The sequence below is a fragment of the Echiichthys vipera genome, assembly GCF_963691815.1.
Source record: "Echiichthys vipera genome assembly, chromosome: 7".
Lineage (NCBI taxonomy): Eukaryota > Metazoa > Chordata > Actinopteri > Perciformes > Trachinidae > Echiichthys > Echiichthys vipera.
The window spans coordinates 15,420,866-15,443,913 of record NC_139832.1 but is presented as its reverse complement, the minus strand read 5'-3'; the positions used below and the strand labels follow the sequence as shown (position 1 = coordinate 15,443,913).

The 23,048-nt window shown below is 43.8% G+C and overlaps 1 protein-coding gene across 2 annotated transcripts in view; it reads right to left on the bottom strand.

The window, feature by feature from the left end:
* reln (reelin) overlaps positions 1–23,048 on the bottom strand; it is a 92,402-nt gene continuing 69,354 nt past the window's right edge. The window contains exons 23-64 of one of the 2 annotated variants that reach the window (XM_083917261.1): positions 21,532–21,669; positions 21,161–21,347; positions 20,073–20,278; positions 19,744–19,915; positions 19,278–19,484; positions 18,902–19,137; positions 18,591–18,748; positions 18,276–18,483; positions 18,088–18,164; positions 17,413–17,571; positions 17,001–17,195; positions 15,874–16,147; positions 15,627–15,767; positions 15,346–15,523; positions 15,122–15,206; positions 14,822–15,004; positions 14,499–14,667; positions 14,263–14,368; positions 13,919–14,145; positions 13,547–13,770; positions 12,861–13,011; positions 12,494–12,752; positions 12,067–12,316; positions 11,361–11,529; positions 11,025–11,165; positions 10,569–10,746; positions 9,682–9,875; positions 9,336–9,586; positions 9,060–9,265; positions 8,703–8,917; positions 8,339–8,516; positions 8,070–8,245; positions 7,864–7,970; positions 7,525–7,767; positions 7,232–7,407; positions 7,061–7,134; positions 6,579–6,740; positions 6,295–6,452; positions 5,757–5,976; positions 5,431–5,628; positions 4,718–4,816; positions 1–738 (exon numbers count right to left, since the gene is read on the bottom strand). In XM_083917261.1, coding sequence (XP_083773387.1) covers positions 642–738; positions 4,718–4,816; positions 5,431–5,628; positions 5,757–5,976; positions 6,295–6,452; positions 6,579–6,740; positions 7,061–7,134; positions 7,232–7,407; positions 7,525–7,767; positions 7,864–7,970; positions 8,070–8,245; positions 8,339–8,516; positions 8,703–8,917; positions 9,060–9,265; positions 9,336–9,586; positions 9,682–9,875; positions 10,569–10,746; positions 11,025–11,165; positions 11,361–11,529; positions 12,067–12,316; positions 12,494–12,752; positions 12,861–13,011; positions 13,547–13,770; positions 13,919–14,145; positions 14,263–14,368; positions 14,499–14,667; positions 14,822–15,004; positions 15,122–15,206; positions 15,346–15,523; positions 15,627–15,767; positions 15,874–16,147; positions 17,001–17,195; positions 17,413–17,571; positions 18,088–18,164; positions 18,276–18,483; positions 18,591–18,748; positions 18,902–19,137; positions 19,278–19,484; positions 19,744–19,915; positions 20,073–20,278; positions 21,161–21,347; positions 21,532–21,669 — 7,432 coding nt within the window. In that variant the 3' untranslated portion in view covers positions 1–641. The remainder of the gene's footprint in view (positions 739–4,717; positions 4,817–5,430; positions 5,629–5,756; positions 5,977–6,294; positions 6,453–6,578; positions 6,741–7,060; positions 7,135–7,231; positions 7,408–7,524; positions 7,768–7,863; positions 7,971–8,069; positions 8,246–8,338; positions 8,517–8,702; positions 8,918–9,059; positions 9,266–9,335; positions 9,587–9,681; positions 9,876–10,568; positions 10,747–11,024; positions 11,166–11,360; positions 11,530–12,066; positions 12,317–12,493; positions 12,753–12,860; positions 13,012–13,546; positions 13,771–13,918; positions 14,146–14,262; positions 14,369–14,498; positions 14,668–14,821; positions 15,005–15,121; positions 15,207–15,345; positions 15,524–15,626; positions 15,768–15,873; positions 16,148–17,000; positions 17,196–17,412; positions 17,572–18,087; positions 18,165–18,275; positions 18,484–18,590; positions 18,749–18,901; positions 19,138–19,277; positions 19,485–19,743; positions 19,916–20,072; positions 20,279–21,160; positions 21,348–21,531; positions 21,670–23,048) is intronic. The other variant, XM_083917262.1, reaches the window with a different exon arrangement.

Below are 23,048 nucleotides of genomic sequence, written 5' to 3'. Positions count from 1 at the left end.
AACTCATCACAAAAAAGATCCCACAGACACACAGAACAGCAAGAACACAGTACTTTTTTTTTTTTTTTTTGAGCTTCATCAATGTTATTCCTCTTAATGGTCAGTATCATCATCATTGTGGTCTTTCTCCTGGTGTACTGGTTTGGTGGCAGTGGAGTGGTCCTCCCCACCCGAGGGCTCAGTGGAACTGGGAGGCAACTCTCCAATCAGCTGGTCAGTTCAGCAGTGATATAACGCTCTCAATTTCACAGTGTGGTAGGAAAAGGAGGATGAGGATAGGGAAGGGGAGTGACGGGGAGGCAAGCCAGAGGATGTAGGAATAGGAATCAGAGGAACCACAGCAACAATTAGAAAAACAACTAGAAACTCCGAACGTCCATGGAAAAAAAAAGAACAAAATGGCCGATTCACTCCTTTCTTTCCCGCCGACCCGTGTGGTTGGGAAGGCCTTGATTTGCTGCTGTAAGCTGATTGGCCTGTGTTTGTGGTAGAGGATAGGGAGAGATGGGTGAGGGAAGGCTAAGGCTGACCAGAATCCGCTGGTGGATGGGACTCAACAGGGCGATATGTCGTCAGGAGCAAAAGGATGGGCGTCAATGTGTGATTGGCAGGTCAGAGGGCGAATCCCTTCTTGGTTGGGTTCAGGCACGCTGTTGCAGTGCCCGCCTCTTGCGGCTGTAGTAGTGACGCGCGCCGGTCTGTCTGGCAAAGTTCATCATGTAGTTTTGTTTACGGGTGCTGCAGGAATACAAAAACAGTGAAAGAGGGGGGAAAGAGGAGTGTGAACATTAGTGGCCGAGTCGAGGGCACTTAAAATCCACACATACCCATGCGCACACACTCGTCCATGCATGCAAACACACAAATGGTTGAACGTGGCTTTAGTACGCAATCACTTCCATGTTCATGCTGCCATTTTTTCACTACTTTCAGCCATAACCTCAAACACTCAACACCTGTATGGGTCTCATGGCTCAGAGAATGGTTGGCTACTCTATACAACTGGACTTGTTTACGTTCTGCACAAATGAGATGCAGCTAGATGGTGAACATGGCGGTAGAACTACATGTACTGTATCTACAACCAAAATGTCACAGGACAAGACATGGGACACAGAGTCTACAAACATACTACCACAGAAGCTAGAGGGGGGAACTCTGACACTGAGTGTTTGAGGTCAGAGTTAACAGCCGTCACTGGGAGAAAAGAAAAAGAAGTAAACCAAGGCCATAAAAGTGCAGGGTTGAGAGAAGAGAAGGGGTGGTGTTGAAACTAAGAGACACAGAGAAAAGCTGCGGAAGATTGCTCTTGCTTAGCCTGTTCTTTTGCCTCTTCCATCCAGCAGGGCGTTGCCAGTGAGCCAGGAGTGCAGCCAGGGTAGGCAGAGGCCTCTGCAAAGCAGGGGGGGTCAGGAGGGGAGGGTAGGGTGTGTGTGTGTGTGTGTGTGTGTGTGTGTGTGTGTGTGTGTGTGTGTGCGCGCGTGTGTGTGTGCGTGCGCATGTGTGTATGTGTGTGTACGCAAGATGGTTGATGCTGTGGAGGTGGAAGTGTGAAGGCGGATAGGAGGGATGGCTGGTAAAGTGTGTGTGTGTGTGTGTGTGTGTGTGTGTGTGTGTGTGTGTGTGTGTGTGTGTGTGTGTGTGTGTGTGTGTGTGTGTGTGTGTGTGTGTGTGTGTGTGTGTGTGTGTGTGTGTGTGTGTGTGTGTGTGTGTGTGTGTGTGTGTGTGTGTGTGTGTGTGTGTGTGTGTGTGTGTGTTTCAGATTTTTGGTGAGAAACCAGAGGGTAGTAAGGAGGGAGCTCCTGGCTCAGAGTTATGTGGTTGTCGACAGACAGACAGACAGCCATGAATGAAAAAGGGATGGAGAGCTGTGGCAACAGTCGATCTGTAAAGCCATGCAAGGAGTTGGATGGAGGAGGTTAGTCAGATGAAACTCTCCCGAAATAAATTATGCAAGATGCCCTGCATTGCAACTGATGTTGATAACTGAATAGAAAAAAGTTCAGTTTCAGTGCTTGGGCGGGAGTGTGATAAATGCTGTACCCAAAAACAGCAATCTTTTTCATGTAGGATCATTGTCAATTCGGCTTGTAAATTAGCAGCTAGGTCAAAAACACTACAATGGTTTGCAGTAGTGGTAGTAGCAAGAACAAAACAAACAGATATACGTATAGTGATGGATTACATCCCACATACATACACAAACACAGTGACATTGTATATGTAAATTATAACATTAAAATGCCTTGAGGATTGTGTGAACTACACATTCAAAATCAAGACCATTTATCAGGAATTTGTTTCCATCTGGTAACATTGTGTTGAACCCTTTTAGAGGATGCAATATATTTGTTCTGTTTATGCCTCTATTCACCGTGTTGTTGGGAATATTGTTTTGAGCTGTCTATTTAGATCTTTTGTGTTAGATCATTTTGTCAGCGAGCCTCCACCTGGACACTGTTAGCAGCTGGCCTGCTTGTTGACCTGCCTTGGGCTTGAGTTAAGGCGAGGGCATGAAGATGACTGTGATGGTGATGATGAGGAGGGCTAGGTGTGTCAGAGAAAATGTGGGAGAGTGTGTACACCATAACAGGGAGAAGAAAGAAAGGGTTGGGAGGAGGGTGGCGGGGGGGCTGCATTCAGGAAGACGCAGATAACTTACCTCACACTACAGCCATGCCAGAGGGAGCAGAATACAGAAGAGAGCAGAGGTTAGAGCGCGAGAGGGGGGAAGCAGGAGGAGGGGACTGCTGTCTCGCAGAAAGGTCTGGGGGGGTAGGAGCCCTGGCCTGGGGAGGCAGGGGCCCAAAAAGCGAGGAGAGGGGAGGAGAGAGAAGAGGCATAATGATAGTCAGAGGTTTGAGGAAGAAGTGATAGTGGGTGGAAAAGACAGAGAAAAATGAGGAGGAAAGAAGATGAAAGAAGAATGCAGAGCAGAGGAGGAACACAGATGAAGGTAGAAGAGGTAGAAGAGAAGACAGAGCAAGATATACAGCAGTAATCCATCCGTTGTATGGCAGAATGTGAAGAGGAAAAGAGGAAAAGGGAAGGAACAAGTTTTCGGAGAAGGAGGAGGAGGAGGAAGTAAGGTAGGATATGATGCGGCACAAGCAAAGGAATGAGCATGACCACATGATCAAACACATTAGTGACATTAAGCAGCCGGGAGGAAAGCCGTGTGGAGCAAAAGAAAAGATTGAGCAGGAGTAGGAGTGAGAGGAAGAATGTGCGAAGGAGTGGAGGAGTGGTGAACAGAGAGAAATAAACAACAGAGCAAAGTGTGAAGATCACGGTCAGTCTTTTCAGCAGCCACTGTTGAAAACCGTGCGAGTGCAAGGGAAGGAAGTGGGACAGGTCACGACCACGTAGACCAGGGACAGCTCAGGTTAGGCAGAAATGTGTGTGTTTGTGTAACTTTGTATCAATGGTTCTTGAAATATTAGAGTGTTTTAATGTGGTTGTTGTATTGCAGCATTTGAAATGCATTGAGTACACATATAAATGAACAATCAGCACCCACATCAGAGGGAACCATTGCTCTGACACCCACAGCGACATGCAGAAAAATGCACTTGAAATGCTTTATGATATTGCCATGTTTAAGAATATGCTAGCCGAGTGTAGACCATGTTCATGATATCTTCAGTGCCCTGCAGAATCTACAGCTTTGCCACTTTGGTTTGAAAACTGACATTGTCTCCAACACAGAGAAGAGAAAATGTTTACTGATCCTGGTTACAGAATAAAATGCAAAATAAATGTTAAAAAAAAAAGGGAAAGGACAAAACAAACAGTCAGTAAATCAGTGCAAGGAGTCTGCAAGTGCCATCAAAACAAATTTAAGATGGAGGACATTTTTTTATTCATAGCAGAATAAAATGCAGGACTATTTTTGCACATAAAAATGAACGTGAAAATTAAAACAACAATAGAACAGTCAGACTAAAGGGCCTGTCTGACAACACTGACTTCAGTAGGACAAAGACACACTGTCATAAATGTGAAGCCACCTTCACAGTTTCTGTGTTGTATGATCTTGGTACAACTCTCTGTGTCCTGTCGTATAATGGCCACTAGGGGACAGGCAGGCTAACTGTAAATGAGTGAATACTGTAAATTATGAATGGATATGTGAATGGGTGCTTCACATCTACTGAGTGCTTCAGCATGGAAAACAAATGGCAACATTTTAAATAACATTTTTAAGATTGCAATAGTCTGATTAAGATATAGCTACAAAATTTAAAGTGTTAACTTCTATACTTTCAAGACTTTTTAGACAAATTTCAGTGAAAAATACTTATATGGTTAGTTTATTTAACCAGTTAAATAAAGTTAGTTATATGGGAGATGCATGGGGTCTACAAGACACTGAAAATATGATGATCTGACAGCAGGATTTCATCTGTCATACAAAGAACAGCCATCCACAATCAGAACTCTTCACAGCAAAGCACACTGCAGTCATTTTTCTACTCTGCTTGCCTGACACCAAAAGCTATCATGAGAATTTTAAAGAAGAGAGGTTGCTTGTAGGTGGTGAGCAGTACACATGCAGCTGTGCATATGTGTATTTGTATACTGTATCTGTTTGTGTGGACTAGAGGGGACCGTTTCTACAGGTGAGGCTGAGGCAGAGGTAGAGACGGGGGCAGATCGGGGTTCTTTTGGGGGCCAGTCTGGGGTGCCTGGGGCCGGCAGGGAATTGGGTACTCACAGAACTACTTCCACATGGTCCAACGCCCACTGGTCATGTCCTGCGCCGTCGTGGCGTGGCTGCCACCATCGCAGCATCACCCCTTTAACTCTCGCCTCTCTGGAGAGACCATATGAAAGATTATAAAGTCAGTGAGGGGAAACAAGCGTGTTGATTATAGTCGCTCAAACCAGCCTAATGAAGTTTACCAAGCTGGTTTAAACAGTACCACTTTCTAAAAAGGCACCCAGTATAAAGTGTTTAAAAGTTGTAACCCATGACCTTCTTAATGACTAATAAATAATCTAAAAATGCTTTGTAAAACAGTCATAAATCATCATAAAGAACAGCTTTGAGGTTGTGAAAAATATCTCAGGCTGATGTATTTTAGGTCACTTGCTTTGTCTTTTTACCTAACTATCTTCTCTCAGGAACACTCAATTGACTTCCAGTTCCAAAATTGCATCCAAAATTTAACTTTCTGATGTTTACAATGCAGATTTGATGGAATGTTGTATGGAAATATACAGTATACTCACAAGTATAACTGGACATTACTTACTAGCTGATGATTAATAAGAAAGTAACAATTCTAATATCTTTGATCGATGACTTGCTTACGTTGAGAACATTCATGAAGTATTGGTAAAGATTGGTCAACATGAATAAAGCCATATAAAAATTATAAAACCTTTATAAATGGCACCTTATGAGGGTCCCTGTGTGTCACTTACAGTGGAATATTGTAGGAGACTCTCTGGGCCTTTATGAAGTCTTTGGGCTGGTGCTGGGCGATTACATGCCAGCTGACTCCATTGTTGACGCTGTATTGCAGCAGCACAGCCCGGTCAACTGTGTCAGCCTGATCCAGAGCTATGTTACAGCTATCTGTCTGTGCCACGCTGCCGATCTGCAGTACAAACATGATCTTACTGTAGGGAGACAGAGAAGGAAGGAAAAAGAGAGATGGTTGGAGAAAAGGAAGGTTGATAATACAGCTCCTGATGAGGGGAAAACTAATAATTAGTTCATGTACAGTATATTTTGGTAGTACCTGTACCTGGCTCTAGTGAGGTCCAGCTGTTTGGTAACTGCCTGCCTCATCTTACAGCCATTGAAGTAGAGTGAATCTCCATGGGCATGCGGTGAGAGCTGCCCACAACCACTGCCCACTCCACCACCCTGTATCAACTGCCAGCTTTCCTGAGACACACTGCCCGACTCAAAGTTGTCCTTAATGGAGCTAGGCAGGTCATTACTGGAGAGTGAGCAGTCATCACCTGTTGAGGTGAGAGGATGAAGAGGGGAGGTGATGAACTTGTATGAAATAAAGATGACAGGCCGGTCTACGACAGGGTCGACAGTGTACGTTAAATAACAACAAGAGTGCAAGGAGAGGTTTCCAGGAACTTAAACTGTATTCAATTTAAAAAAAAAAATCTGTTTAGGTCAAATGGAATCACTTGATCGGTTCAGTTGCAAATGCTTACTTTGTTCACTTTACCATGATTTTTCAAAGAAACTGTACATTTCTTCTGAACAGCACCAATGAGAAGGAACTGTATGCGCATCTAGCAGTTTGAATTTAATATGCTCACCATGGTGTCCCTCATCACAGATGCAGACCACTCCACTTGTACAGTAGCCGTGGCCGCTGCAGAGCCCCGGGCAGGCCTCGCCAATGTAAACGTGGTCCACTCCCCAGCTCTGCCTTTCTCCTGTCCCCTCCTTTTGAATCAAGCGGAACTGGGTAGCCCTGGAAAAAAAATCACTATAGGCTTACACTTCTTCAACTGGTAGCAGAGAACACTTCAGAAATCATGATATAAAATCCTGATAAGTCCCATTGCTAACCACAGAAATAAAATATTTGTGCTCCTACCCTGAGGAGACATGGTCTGGCAGCTGGACAGTGACCCTGGTCCATGTTGAGCTGTTGACAGGACTGTAGATTGTGGACTCATGGAACTGGAAGGGAGAGCAGCCCACGTTGTTGACTGAGGAGGGGAGGCACTCGGACTGTACTAGCTGCCACGAGTCAGACCTAAATGGAGAGAGTGAGAGCTGAAAACTGTCCATGTAAAAACACATTCTATTAAGGAAAAAAATAATTTAAATTACAGTTTAAATAGAAAATAATGGGTGTAGAGTCCAGCTAATGTTTTAAACTATAGGTCAATGACCTGACATAAAGTACTGATGTTTCAGATCATGCCATGGAACCACCTGCTCCTACTGTCAGATCAGTTAATTAATGTCCATAATAGCTGGAAAAATGTCCATGCATTGTCTAAAGTATAGCTGTTAACTTTAGAATAGGAAACACACACCATTAAAAAAGAGCCTCTCTGTGTCGTTTCTTACCTTGCATCCTTCCTGTACTGCAGCAGGACAGAATGATGGTCTTCACAGGTGTCTGCTTCACAACCGACAACGATCTGCATCAACGAGACAGATATACAGGAAAGGACTAAAGCCTCCATGTTAAAGATAGCAGATAGATTGTAATACAGCAGGTTTGTGGAAGTACTGCACCTTAAACTGTAGAATATATCCAGGCTGCACTATGAGTTCTCGTGTCGCCAGGATATTGTGTGTCTTGTCTTGGTTTTTGTTGGGCCAGTACAGGTGGAAGGAGGGGTTTCCACAGAAGCCAGCTGTGCGCACAGCATTAGGGTAGAAAGTCCAGCTTTCCTCATGCGAAACACCCTCTGGTGAAAGGTAAAGAAATGAAAAGAGAAGTGGAGGAAGAGTCAACGTGATTTCCAGAACACCTTTTGTCACGACAGATGAGCCTTCATCCCCTGACTACATCAACACAAACTAACCATCATCAAAGGTATCAAGAAGAGTGGGTGGGTTGATGTCAGACCCGCCCACCAAGATGTTATCTATGGCCCACTGGGCTCTCTCCAGGCTGGGGGTTGCAAGGCCAGAGGAAATGGTAAATGGTTGCCACCAGCGCAGACGAGTAGCATTGGTCAGAGCTCCCTCTGGGAGGACGATATAATCTCTCCTCACCGACACATACTTCAGATAATCCATCTCATGCAGAAGTGTCCAAGACACACCTGAGGAACAGATATGGTCAGAATGAAAACATGAAAGAAGAGAAGAAATGTATACGTATATGCGATGCACTGTATACGCGCATATCGTTAGTGCACCTCCATCGGTAGAGTAGTCCAGCAGCACTCCCTCTTTACGACAAGTTGGACGGTGGCACATGGTCATGTTATCTTCACTTCCAATTCTGGCCCAGTACTCCACAAACCTATCCACAAAAAACACAGTTAAAATGCACCAAGAGTAGCACGATATTTAAAGGTTGATAAAAACTTCTTGCTGCGGTTGACAGAAGATGAGTACTAACTTTGCTCCGCGGAGGTCCAGATCTGCAGTGACAGCCTGTCTGGCATCAGCCCCTCCAAAGTACAGGGCTGTCCCCTCCACCAACACACCACAGTCTGTACACGGCCTACCACCCTCCAGCACCTGCCACTGAGGGCCTGCTGCCCCCTCCCAGTCAAAACGCTCCTTCAGAGATGCCTACAGAAAAAAGGACACATCTAAGTCACGCACCATCTCGGGTAGTTAAATTCTACGTTTTTTTAATTATTATTTTTGTATTCAAGTTTTTACCTTTAGAGCCGTGCTGGCATAGCAGTTTGGTCCAGTGAATCCTGGGTCACAGAGACAGCGCTGATCAAGACAATCTCCATGTCCCCCACAGTGGCCGTCACACGCCGGCCCGATGTAAAAGTTCTCCACACCCCACTGAATATCTGAGTGTTGCTGGAAAAACCGGAACCTCACGGCACTGAGGAAAAGACAAGACAGGCTAATTAAACAACACGCGTACTATTTTCATAATTTATATCATGACAATCATTCAAGCTATCAATAATTTAGGCCTGGTGTGCCGTGATGGGGAAATCAAATATGAAGTAGTACTGCATGTTTTGTCAAAAGAATGTGAAAGTAGCTATGAAGTAGGATGACTCACGAGTCTGCCAGGCTGTCAGGCAGGGGGTAGACAGCCCTCTTCCAACCATCAGCAGGGAAAAAGACTGAAGGCTGGGAGACCTGACCTCCACAGCGGGGGTCGGCAGGCAGGCACTGGGGCACCAGGTACTTCCAGGTCACTCCAAAGTCCACTGAATACTGAACATGAATTTGCCTGTCTGCTTGACGATCTGGCACACTGCAGCCTACTGCAATCTAAATCAGCACACAGATATTAACAAAGTCACCATCATAGCAAATAGGTCCTTATTGACAATGAACTTCATGCACTAAAGGATATCACGCAGCAGAAATTAATGTCTGTATTGCCCGTGTGTCATTAAGCCTCTTAAGTTACCTTGAATTGCATGACCCAGCCCTTGTCAGGAATAATATCATGTGTGACAGCATACACCTCTCTCCCATCAGCATTGCCACACACCATCACTCCATCAGGAGAGCTGCAGAAACGCTGCACCGAGCAGTCCTCTGAGAACAACCAATGATCGCTCACTGAGAGCAAAGAAAGACAAGCAAAAAATAGATAGTTAAAAGACCAAGAGGCTTTCTTTATTGATAAAAACAATAAGACACTCCTGTAGACTGTTTAATTGAGAAATTAATTCAGAAATACCAATGGGTGTTTCCTCCTGCTCGCTCAGCTGCCCTATCCTTCCTGAGGTCCCATCAGCAGGAGCTCTCTCATGGTTGGGCAGCGCCACCCCTCCAAATGTGTCAGATATTTGTGCTCGTGGGTCTGAGCCTGCGATGAGGACGTTATCCAAAGCCCAATCACTGTGGTCTGCTCCCTCATGTAGAGGCTGCCACCAGCGAACACGCACTCCTTCCTGACGGGCAGCAGGGGGCAGCAGTACATTCACAAACCTAAACATAAAGAAAGTCACAGATAGACGTTTTTCACTCTTTACTCGGTTGAGTTCAGGTGGTTATGTTTACGTCTATTTTTGTTAAAAACTCACCCGGGCTTGGTGTACAGATCATAGAAGATCTCTGTCAGTAGGTGCCAGTTGATTCCTCCATTCAGACTGTACTCCAGAAGCACGCCCTGGTTACGGTTGCTAGGTGGGATCATGCAGCCATACATGAAGTAGAACTGGATGAACTCGGCATTGGTCAGGTTCAGGTCCACTGTCACCAGCTGACGGCTGCAACTCTGTGTGCAGACGCATATAAATGTAATCAGTAGAATAGAAACAGTCAGACATTACAGGCCTGTGATGGATGGATGTCTTGTCTGTATTTCTATGTCTCTATTTACAGCATTCTCTATTTAACTGTAGCATCCTTCTGAAAAACAAATCCAAAAGGTTCAAACATGTATGTTATTTTGATTACAGAGAACATTTCTGAAACATATCGAGAATATTTAAACTGACTTTAACTAAAGTAGTAATTTATCTTGATACAGCTTAATGCAAGACTTTTAACAGCCACTCTTAAAAGGTTTCTCTGGCATTGTATCCGTCCTGTCTTGTGTTAAGATCTGCCTGTCAATAAGTTTATATTTACAACACTGCCCTAAGTGCCTCAGGAAAGCTTGAGCTGTCATAAAGGCTGACCGCTACTTATGTTGTGGTCTTTAAATCAACAGATTGTTACTAGAAGCAGCATCTTTCTGATATCGTTGGATGCCTCTCTCTTCTAAATCTGTATTATCTGTTTACTGTTAACAACTGTTAACTTTATTACAGAAGTTTGTTTTCAATCCCTACTTCACATGAGTTTATTTCAGTATACAAATTGCATTTATTCCCCAGCAGATCCATGGTTGGGGAGTATTTCATGCTAGAAAATGTTGTAAGAAAGTAAAAAAGAAACCAAATAACGAGGGTAAATGTATATTCACCCCACTGAAGTGCAGAGCAGCTCCAGAGGCCACGGCACCGCACACAGTGCTGAGTTTTCCACCAGTGAGTATTTGCCAGTGGCTGAGCGAGGGAGCTCGACTGAAGCTGTCCTTCAGCTGAGAGGGCAGAGGGACCACAGGCTCATCGCAGTACTCTCCGCCCCACTCTGCGTCACACCTGGGGAGTCCATCAAGTTATAGTGAGTTTGGAAGCACAAACATACCTAATACAGTAACTTTACATGATCAAGTAAAAAAAGAAAGAAAAGGTTCAAACAATAGGCCAAACAATATTCCACATACAACATTCTGTAAGCATATACATTAACTTATACAAACTTGAGAAAATAAAGCGTTTTGAATTAAAACTTGCATTTCATTTTTACAACTTATTGTCCATTACAAGCAGCTGTCATTCCAGACATTATATTCATGCATGAGGCTGCCTTTACTTACACACAGGAGCTCTGTTGGCAGTGTCCGTGTCCAGAGCACATATCTGGGCAGCCATCTCCAATGTAGAGGTTATCCAGAGCCCAAGTCTGCTGCTTGTCAAAGGGCGCCTGCTGGAACCAACGGAACCTTGTGGCCGGAGACCTAAAGACGTAAAGATCAAAGTAAAGATCAAAGATACATCTCACAGGTTAAGTTGAAATACATTACAAACTGTAGCAAGAGATTAAATTGTAAATCTTAACATGGCACATAATGCTTATGATATGAGTGTACTGCAGAATCTGTATAGGCTACACAAGTCTGTCCATGTGTGAGTGAGTTCAGGGCAGTGCTGACCTGGCATACGACGGGATAGGCAGGGTAACACGGCCCCACTTGTTATAAGTGTCAGAGACCAGCAACCTCTGCAGGGTGTAGGAGGAACAGTCAGGGCTTGTAGGCAGACAGTCTCTGACCACAGGCTGCCAGTTCAGACCCAGATCCAGAGAATACTCCAACTCAACGGCTACAGAGGAAGATGAGAAACACAATGTAACATGATGTATATTCGAGAAACTGCAAACGACTGGAAAACATAAACAGCTTGATAATCTCAACACTACATATGCAATGTTGGTACTTCATTTAACTTCTTTATTTAACCATATTACACTAAATATGGCTGGTGCTGATTGATTGATTGATCGGTTGATCAGGTGATTGACATACATAATTTAGAACTATTTTGATAATCTAATCATTTTTACATTTTTCAAGCAAACATGCCACACATTTATTGGTTACAGCTTCCCAAATGTGAGAATTCGGTGTTTTCCATCATCATGTATAATAATAACTTGGGTTTGGGGTTTGGACCGTTTGAAGAAAATAATCTATTTTAATAATATAACAGATCCTCTTGGGCTGTGGGACAATTTAACAGGCATCTTTCACTATTTTTTTTTAGCCAAAATGATTAATCAGTGATGGTTATAATCATCAGTTGCAGCTCTATTTGGGATTGACTACCAATCTCAGCTTATTTACACTTGATATTGCTTACAGTAGCAGGAGTTGGTGACAGAGCAGGAAGCAGAGAAGTCAAACTGGATGAAGGCGTCTTGACCCAAACTGATATCAGTGGTTACAGCATAGCGGGTGTTGGACTTCTCTATGAACGCGAAAGCAGGCCCATCGGAGCCACAAACAGGCATTCGGGTTCCTCCGGGGTGAAGAAGCCATGACCGCCCGTCGATTGAGGAGAAATCATCTTCCAAAGGTCCCCAGCCACTGGCACTGCCGCCTACTACCACCTAGGGAATAAAAGTTACGTGTTTGCATAGTTAATGTAAAGAAGGCTGAAGAGGGATGAAAATATTAAAGTTTAGATGGATGACAGCCATGTTTTGGTGTTTAAATTAAAATCATTAAAGTACTAATCACAGTACAGTAGATGGATATATGGTTGGATGGATCCTCACTTACTGTACCTGGTCAATGACCCATGGGCTGTAGAAGTGTCCATTCTCAGAGGGCTGCCACCAGCGGAAGCGCGTGGAAGGTGTGCGGGCACGCAGCGGGATCTCCAGGGCCACCAGCCGAGCCTGATTACTGCTGTTGCTGAAAAGAAATTCCTGCAGGAGGCCCCAGGTAAGACCCCCGTCCACAGAGAACTGCAGCAAAACTGGCTGGGAGCGAGGATCTGGAGACGCCTTACCACAGCCAAGACGTAGGAAGAACTGAACAAACCTGGGAAGTACAGCCATTAGCACATGAGATTATTACATTGGATGATGTGTGTGTGTGAAGTTGGTAAGTATTTTTCTTTGTTGTTTGTGTGTGTGGCTTTAGCTATACCTGGCATTTGCCAGGTCCATGTCATTGGTGACCAACATGCGTAGACCGTCCTCACTGAAGAACAGGTGGTTCCCGCTCGACATGATACCACACTTCCTGGATGGTTTACCACCGCTCAGTAGTCTGAAACGCTCAGCATCCACAGATCCCCCTAGACACAAAGACGTACAAAAACACACAAATAGAAAGCAACATACAATCATAAATTCATTGTATATTAACAACATCAAAGAAATGCTCCTAACAGGACGTTTATTTACTGAGCATCAATCTACAATAATATATTATACAATACTTTAAAAATACAAATAAAAACATCAGCATTTCTTGAAACCTCAAGAATATAATAAACACAACATTATAAAATAACGCAAACACTTGCAATCACTAAAAAAAACAAACATTAAAAAGCATTTGGCTGAAGGAGATCCTAGTCTTAACTCTAGTTAAATATTAAAAACAAAATATATTTTAAGGGCATAAATGTCAGCAGTATGCATCACATTCCATTCAAGTAATATACGGTAAAATAAGAGGGATTTTGAGGATTTCTGATAACCCTGACTGACCAATATATACTACACATATACATACGTAATCCATCAAATGCCCTCACACAGAAATACATTTTCGATAAATGAACTGTCTACTTCCTGATGATATCTTGTGTCTCTATGGTAGTGTACCTTCAAAGTCCTCCTTGAGGAAGTCAGGGTTGGGGGTGTCAGGAACAGAGCAGTCAGATCCAGAGTAGCCAGGGTCACACACACAGTGGCTCCCACCCACACAAGTCCCATGACCATTACACATGTCCTGGCACTGTGGGCCAATGTAGATGTTGTCTAACGCCCATGTTGGAGGAGCAGAACCGGTTGAAAAGAAACCCTGATACCAACGGAACCTCACTGACCTGTAGGAAAGTCAAAATGAAGGGATTATAGAGAAAGACAGTTGGATACTATCAACAGATATTATCTTGTAAGCTTATTAAAAACATATTAGAGCGTCTTCTGGTTGTCTTTTATGCATCTGCTGTACAGGATTCATCTAATCCTTACCCGCATAGGCGAAGCTTGCCAAAGTGAATAACCTCTCTTCTCCAGCCCTGAGTTGTACCAGGGAAATAGAGGCTGGCAGGGTGGAGCTCTGTGGAGCATAGTGAGGAGGGCTGGGGCCCACCAGAACACAGAGGCACCAAAAGGTGCCACGTGGCACCAAAGTCCCGTGAGAATTCAAGACGCACTGGGTGGGCAGAGGAGCTCTCAGCTGTGCAGCCCACATTAATCTGAAGTGACATAAATATACACACCATCGTTGAAGATGACAAGCAATGATTTATGTTTTGAATGATTAAGTGTTATGACACTTTGGAAAAGATGTCATCAGCGCTGTGTTTGTGTACCTCAAACTGGATGATAGTGTTCTCATTTACGTCAATGTCCCTGGTGGTAATGGAGTGCTCTCCAAGCTCGCTGGAGACAAACACCATGGCTGACTCGTCATCCTCCCTGCACCAAACACACACAAACACAAAGATTAGCCAAGGGTTCAAACATACTTTGCAAATTTGGCTCAAAGATGATATAGAAACACTGTCAAGACCCCACCATTATCAACATTCAAAACTGTGTTTCTTACAGTCCAGTCTTCTGGTAAGGGCAGTAGAGGCCAGTATTTCCCCCGGGGAAGAACAGCCAGTTGGACTCATTGGGGCCTTCCTCAAAGCTGTCTATCACCACCGGTGGGTTGTGTAAGGAGCTGCCATCAATGATGAGATCATCTACTACCCACACCTCCTCCTTCTTACCTGAAAGGCATAATATTGTGGACATTGATACACATTGATTCTACTGGTTTAGGAGGCATGAAGAAAAGTGGATGTGGAGAAGAAACAGACAAGAGATGTGAAGAACACAGATTGTCTGAATCTCAGTGTGCAACCACACAATGTGTCCACTCACCGCTGTTGTAAGGCTGCCAGAGTCTGAAACGAGTGGCATTGGTCTGAGCGCTGGCTGGCAGCGGCAGGTGGAGGAACAGAGTGTCAGTGGACGCTGGGAAATAAAACTCATCCAGCATCAGCCAGCTGATTCCTCCGTTCACAGAGTACTGCAGCAGCACTGAATGGGAGCGTTCCGGGACACCTGGAAAAGCAAACAAGATAATCTACTAAAAAAATATCTTGAAAAGAAACAATATTTTGATGAAAAAATACAGCTACTGTATGCTAAGAAGACTAAAAACACTGACTTATGTATTACCTTTCGTGATGAATTTGAAGGAAAACTGGATGTAGAGAGTGTTGGTGCAGTCCAGATCCCGTGACACTAGCATTCGCAGACCATCCTGCAAACAAATAGAATCGGATAATATTGTTTGTCGGTTAAGGAAAGTCAGTAATCTAGAGATATCAAACCAGTCTATGTGATTTAGCTGTGTTATTATTTCTCTTGATGTTTGTCTGCATAGTGTGTAGGACCCATACCCCTTTGAAGATAAGGGCAGTGCCAGATTTAAGAGGCTCTCCGCTCAGAGTTCCCCTCTCCGCTCCGTATACCTCGGGCCACGTCTCCTGCTGCATGTTCTCATTAAAGTCCTCTCTCAGTACAGATGGCAGGGGAACCAAAGGCACACAGTGTGCCCCTCCATAACCCTTGTCACACCTGTGTGAGAATGGGAGAAAAAGTGAGGGTAAATAACTTTTCTATGTTTGTAAAGTAAAGAGATATAAGTGTAAAATTGATCAGATGTATGTGTTTTACTTACACACAGCGTCCATTGTCACACAGACCATGTCCAGAGCACATCCAGGGGCATCCAGGGGCAAGTAACACATTATCTAGAGCCCATCCCTCTGCACCCGGGGTGAAGTGGGTTTGGATCCAACGGAACCGAGTTCTGGGGGAACTGAGGGATTCAGAAGCAAGTTATAAAAGTTGGGAGTTCATGCACTCTCAGAAAATATACCAATACTGACTGCAAATTTTGGATATCAAAGTTAAAAAACACGTACTTAGCAGCACTGGGCAAGTAGACAGTGATCCTCCTCCAGTGTTTGTACTGGGTCGAGGTATAGATGGAACTCTGAGTATAACCAGCGCAGCCAATGGCTGGGGGCACACACTCTGGGGTGATGAGAGACCAGTGGTGACCACAGTCTGTGGAGTACTCCAGTCGCACACCGTGGGAGAAGGAGGTGGACTTACTACAACCCATACTCAACTCAAATTGCAGGAATGATGAGCCTGACACCTCAAAGTCCCAGCTCTCTGCATACCGTGGCTTCTCTGCAGACACAGTGTAAAAGCAACGTCACATTTTTAGTATAATCTGGATCTAGTATCTGCAATAAGTTTCAATGATTTAACATTCATTTGCTCAATAGCCCCTTAACATAATTAACTTATATGTGTCTGCTTGGATTCGACATGTGTGCATGTTTCACCACATGAGAACAGCCCGAAGTGGAGTCTGAGACACGGGAACTTTATGTTTATAGATGTGTTGCCAAATTGAACTGAGGTTGCACACTTAATGAATGGGCCCTGTTTTAATGTAATATTTGTGCAAAGTAAATCTGCTCACAGCTTGATGCAGGCATGAATAAAGGGAAGGATGTTCATTCAGTGTTTGCTCTCATTCATAATGCAGGACCCACAGTGCCACAGTAAATGGGTGATTCAATTTCAGCCTTTTCGTGGGTGATACTGTGTTGTCACTGTACAGCCATTTATGTGGTTTGTTGAGTGTGTGAATATATGTGTCGGTTTATTAGATGTGCGTATGTATGTATGTATGTATGTATGTATGTATATATGTATGTATGTATGTATGTTTGTGTTTATGGTTTTGTCTTTTACCCCCTTTCCATTATGTAAAGTCAACTATCCAGCTGTTTTGCAATAACATCCTGCTCCACATTCACTTACACTCTGCTCCTCACTACAAACACTGCAGCTTCACAGTCGGGTGTTAAGTATCTCACTCAGGGGCCACTTGACAGTGATTGTTGAGGGAGTAACTCCTTTACTCCACTTACACACTTTCTGAGCAAATCTAGGAATTACAACTGACATCTCTGTAGCCATAAGCCCTCTACAATAAACGGATGTGCCTATGAACAGCAATGTGTTGACTCACTATCAATGGCCTCGGAGTTGAAGGTAAGTGCTGTGTCCAGAGACAAACAGTCCACAGTCACCTCGCCACCCTGAATACGGTACCAGTTGTGCCTCAGAGGCGTCGTGCCATCGAACTTGTCATGGAAACCTGTTCTGGAGCTGTCGTTCATACCGATCAAGACATCATCCAAAGCCCACTGGGCACTGTGTTTCCCTACAAGGATGGAGAGAGAAGAGAGAGAGGGAGAGGAAGAGAGAGAGAGAGAGAGAGAGAGAGAGAGAGAGAGAGAGAGAGAGAGAGAGAGAGAGAGAGAGAGAGAGAGAGAGAGAGAGTGAGAGAGAGAGAGAGAAAATAAAAGACGAAACTTAAGCTGGGATATAAAAAAAGTTACTGTATTCTGTAGTATTGTGCACCCTAATTATGCACTAACCTTGCTGTGGCTGCCACCATCGAAAAACTGTGTAGGGGGTTTTGGCTGCAGGTGGCAGCTCGATGGTCACCACTTGGGGCTCCAGGAAGGAACTAAAGTCTAGCTCTCTTACAAATTGCCACTGGACACCATTGTTGGTAGAGAATTGGGCAATGACACCTAGAATCAGAGAACAAAGAGCACGGAGGATAGAACTTTTCGACGGGATATTATTTTTCCAAAATACAGAACTAAGTAAATTAAACAGGAAGTTAAAAGTTATGAAATTAAATAAAATGTAATAGAATCAAATAACAGTCCAGAAGCCCTGATTATTATGGATAAGCTGTTGAGGAGGCTGGCAGTGTTTTATCTGACACTGCAGAAGTGATCAGACAGAGCCTTCAGCACTGCTGCAGGCTAGAAATCCACCATATATATATAGAACAGACAACACTAGACTTTGATTCTCCATTAGAAAATACACTGACAATGAGTACCAGATCTGTACCTACACAGCTTTGGCTGGTACACAGGGAGGAACAAAGACAAAGAGTGAGAAGTAACAGATGAAGATAACTAAAGCGGGGGGTGAACCGATCAGATGAGATGTAGAGCTGCTCCCTACAGACTGCACTGCTAAGGAACAGCCACATGAATGCAGCAGAGGGCCTCAATACATTGTGTGATAATTACCTTCGTTACGAGAGCGAGGCCTGGTGCAAGTAGGCCCCAAACTCTTGCTGCCAATTCGGATGTAGAATTGGACCAACCTGTATGTAAACAGTGACAACTACATTTCAACTTCACATTAAACAAACCACTGATTTAATGGATCTCCAGTGCTTACAGATGATAGATTTATACATGTGTATACCACTCACCGTGTGTTGGTGGTGTCTAGAGGCACTGTGCGGGCTTCCCTCCTCCCAGGACTACTGAAGTAAAGAGCTTTGCCCTCACCGATGATTCCACAGCCGCCTCCAATTTGTCCCCCACTTAAGCTCTGCCAGAGTGGGCTCAGCTTCCCCTCAAAGCCCTCAGTCAGCTCTGTGGGACTGGCTACAGATGGGACACAGCTATCCTGCTCCACTATGGGAAGATCACCAGATATTAAACATAAAGATACATGGAAAATAAGATCATTTTTTTATAGCTTTTAGTGTTCGTCCTTTTTCCTTTCCCATCTGTAATTGTACCTGTGTATCCCATATCACAGAAGCAGACTCCAGAGATGCAATCCCCATGTCCCCCACAGTGGTTTGGACAAGGCTCAGATATGTAGACCCCATCCAGGGAGAAAGGTGGAGCATCTCTGTACATGCTGCTCTCCTGGAACCAACGGAACCTGGTTTTACTGGGAAAATGAGGGGAATGAGAGGGATACAGCAGACATTTAAATTATACTCACTAAATTATACACTGCTACTATTAAAATATTCTGTGGGTAAAGAAAATGTATAAAATCACTATAACAACGACCCCATTGCATGCCTGTTACCATAGCTACCTGGCTGCAACATTGCGTGGTATGACCACAGTGACCCTGGTCCACTGTTCATAGTCTCCGGTGTTGTAGACAGTGGGCTCTCTAAGCTCACGACCACTGCCCTCACAGACACCTGCCCCCGGGGTTCCTGGGTAACAGCCCTCTCTCACCAGGGCCCAGGTACGACCGGCATCATGAGAATACTGCAGCATGACTGGGGCAGAGGCGCTGAACTCAGTCTCACAGCCTATGTTCAACTGGTTGGGGAAACAGTGGAGAGGAAATATAAAAGAACATTGAATCTTGATAAAGTTGAGTTGTGTGCCTTTTACTCAAAATTTCCTCTTTTAAAATTATTCTTCGGCCTTTCTAGTTTCTAAACTTTCAACGTGGCTACCTTAAATTGAAGGGTGTAGCCGGGGCGCAGGGCCAGGTCCCTGGTAACGGCCACCCTGTCCCCATCTGAGCGCCCAAATACCATGGCAGAGGGTGTTGAAGCACAGAAGCTGTTGTTGCTTTCCCTCTCCATGCCTTCATTACCAAGCATCAGCCACACACTCATCTGGTTTAGAGGGTAGTCGAATGCTGGCTTCTCGTAAAAGTTCTGTAGAGACAAAAGAAAGGCAAGTTTATGGTATTGTTTGTGTTAACAGGTACCAGTGTCTGCAGCAGAACATATTTCTCACAAGCTGAATGGATACACTTCTGTAAAGATTCAATATTTCATAGCTGTTCTATCACAGATTGGCTAACACTTTCCATTACAACAAAAAAGGTAATATCTCAAGATAAAGCCGAAACTGCTGCAGGTCAGAGTGCAAATGAACAAGTTAAAGGAAAAACTACTCAAACCGATTCCTGACCTGTGGTAGAGTTGGATTGGCCATTGGGATGATGTGTTTCTCCCTCTCTGACAAAATTATGACATCATCAATTGCCCACTGGTCATAACCATCCCCAGAGTGAAGAGGCTGCCACCAACGAAACCTCGTGGAGGGTGTCTTAGAGGCCAAGGGAAGCTCATAGTGGACAAAGCTGGAGGAAGAGACAAGTTATTGATGTTTCCCTTTCGAAATGTACAATCATCCGAGCCACATCTCATACCGAATCCAAGAAACAGTAAAAGATCTTTTACACTGGTAAAGATGAGAAATATGCACTTTTCCCCTTTCTTCATCTGAAAGTTTCTCACCGAGGCTTGGTGAAATCAGTGAAGTACATCTCAGCGATGAGGCCCCAGGTGATGCCTCCGTCGTTGCTGTACTGTAACAGCACTCCTTCCTCCCTGCTGTCCGCCTGGTTACACTCCGCCCAGTCTCCGCCCACCCGAAGGTAGAACTGCACAAACTCCGCCCATTCAGTGTCCAGGTCCCAGCTCACCAGCTGCCTCAGTCCAGCCTGACAAACAAAATACACATATATTCATACATATTAAGGAAGGGATGATCAACTAGGAGCTGCACCATATACTGCCTTACTTTTTTTTTATAGCCATGGGTCACACTCATACTATATCATGGCCACTTTCCAGTGATTAAAATTTAAATATTGTTTGTTCATATTGTGGGGCCATAGACTCTTTGAATGGGAACTTCTTTTCGGAAAATATCTTTGTCAGTCCTGGAATAAATGTCAATGCAACAAATAGGAGAGGCTGTTTACTGGTAACTGCTACAGTAGGTACATTTCCAGCTACGCTAATTTGAAAAAGTCATAAAGTTGCTAGAATACAGAGTTGCTCAGCAGACTAATACATTGCACACACCTCCATCCAGTGAGAATCAAGTATGCATAGAGCCATGTTATGATTAAATACAATCTATGTTTATTTTTTTAGGGTTGGGGTAATTCAGAGGTCAGACGTCAGAGGTCAGCAGTTTTTGGCAGCAAATCTAGAAAGTAATCACAGATTGCATACTGTTCCTTTGCCAAGTTTGCACAATACTCAAAATTTAGTTATTTTAAAAACACAAAATATTTTTTCATTTGTAATCTGGATCTGGACTTGCACCAAAACACTTAGGGACAATGATAGGATCCATGTGCCTGAATTAAGTGAAAAACCTGAAATTTTTAAAAATCCTGCATTCATTCAATGTTAAGAAATTTTTTGAAAAGTTCCTGGATCTACACATGGATCTCGATTTGCACCAAAAACATGGCATAGTTTTCCCCCCAAACTTTACTTTAATCTGTTGACTTCAACCTTGTGGGGTACCCTGATATCTAATAGAAAGACAAGGGACCAAAAACATGACACTCTTGAAAAGGGCGTTTTACCTTGTTGAAGTACAGGGACGATCCAGATGAGACGACCCCACAGCCCATGTCCGGGTTGACCACCTCTCCACCAATCACCTCCTGCCAGGTTGCCAGCAGTGCGTCCTGGGACTCAAAATCCGAGAGTACACTGGAGGAGAGGGGGGAGGAGGGCTGGCAGTCTGTTCCGGAGAAACCATCATCACACCTACAAGAGAAGACAGTGGCTGAATCTTTATTTTATCATATTTATCTATGCTTTAATACCAATCCTACAAATATCCATCAAGAAATATTTATGGGCCTCCATGTTGAGTGATATTTAAAAAGAACAACCTTAAGAAGTGTAATTTGTGAGTGTGCGTATGTGGTTTCTGTGTATGAAAACTGACCTGCAATGTCCATGGTCACACCAGCCATGTCCATGGCACATGCTAGGACACTGCTGGCCAATGTAGATGTCATCTAGGGCCCACTCGTCCTGCTCTCCATAGTAGTTCTGGATCCAGCGGAACCGTGTGGCACTGGACCTGAACACAAACGGTTAACACAGTTAACCAAAAGTTAACTAGAATCATACTATAGAAGCTAAACAAAATGTACATACATACATACATACATGGAAAACTGCAACCCTGATATAATCAGAACGGATTAATAAAAAGTAATATAATGTTTAAAACGCATTACATGATCTCATAAATCAACATTGGTTGCTTGTTTGTCAACAACATCATCGTGTTATACTCACTAATCTACTTCTTTACTGGGGATAAAGATTTGTGGATTTAATGATATGGCAGGAAAAGATTAACCTTGTCACATGTGTATGTCTGCATGTGTGTGTGTGTGTGTGGGGGGGATGAATGTCAGAGAGAAGGTAATATCATTATCACATCATCTCTGCTAAAGGTAAGCTGTGGATATGAATGTATGTGCAGTGTGGGTACATGTTTGTGCATGTGAGTGCCTTTAGGTGCTTGCAGTTCGCGTGCATGTACAGCAATGACAAATGGCTGTAGAAGTGTAGATAGTCGGGTATATTGGGGGTTTTATAGCAGGGTTGCTCCCTGGCCTGGTGCTTCGGTGACCCTTATCAACTCAGACCACCTTCTGATCATACAGAACTGGCTACGACTGTTTTATTATCATTTGCTGCCATGACCCTGTGACCTCTCATCACATCCTGCAGGATTAGACCACCTTTATTTAGGAGCTGGCTGGTAGAACGGAATGGAGGTGGAGGTCGTAATGCTCCGCGTGGAAGGTTTATGTGATTGTTTGAGTTGATATATGTGTGAGCAAGTGATGTAACACTACATGTATTCCTCAGGAACTGTTCCGTACAGGATGACTGGTTCAGTTGGGACTTCTGTTTGTTCGCCCTGTAAACTGAAAGATTACACAAAAACAAATGAGTACCTCCTGTATCATTTAGATTCCATATTTAGGAGGTTTTGTGTTGGTACAGTATCCCTCAAGTGTGCCTGTTTAAAACAGATTGAGTCGCATACCCCTCTGTCCACAACATGAAGGTTGAAGGCTGTGGATATTTGACCATACTCAGCTAAAAAGGGTTTTTGCCCTTTCTGTATTCCATCCAGAGTGCATAGTTTTGGAATTGAGTTGGAGCAATACTGACTGTTTTTTATGTTCTTTTATATTACCAGATGTTTTTAGTGTTTTAGTGTTAATGTTTTTCAAAATGAATAGAAAGAAATCTCGCTTTGCCATCTGCACCACAAACATACAAAACCAAGACCCCAAAAATGTATTAAATATTTGAGGGTGTGTTTAGAATGGTGTATTGAGTATTGCACAATACTAACAAAAAAAAAGATTAAAACAATTATCTGTGCACATGTCCATGGCTGTGGCATGGAAAGTTTTAGGTGTCCTCTTTTTCAGT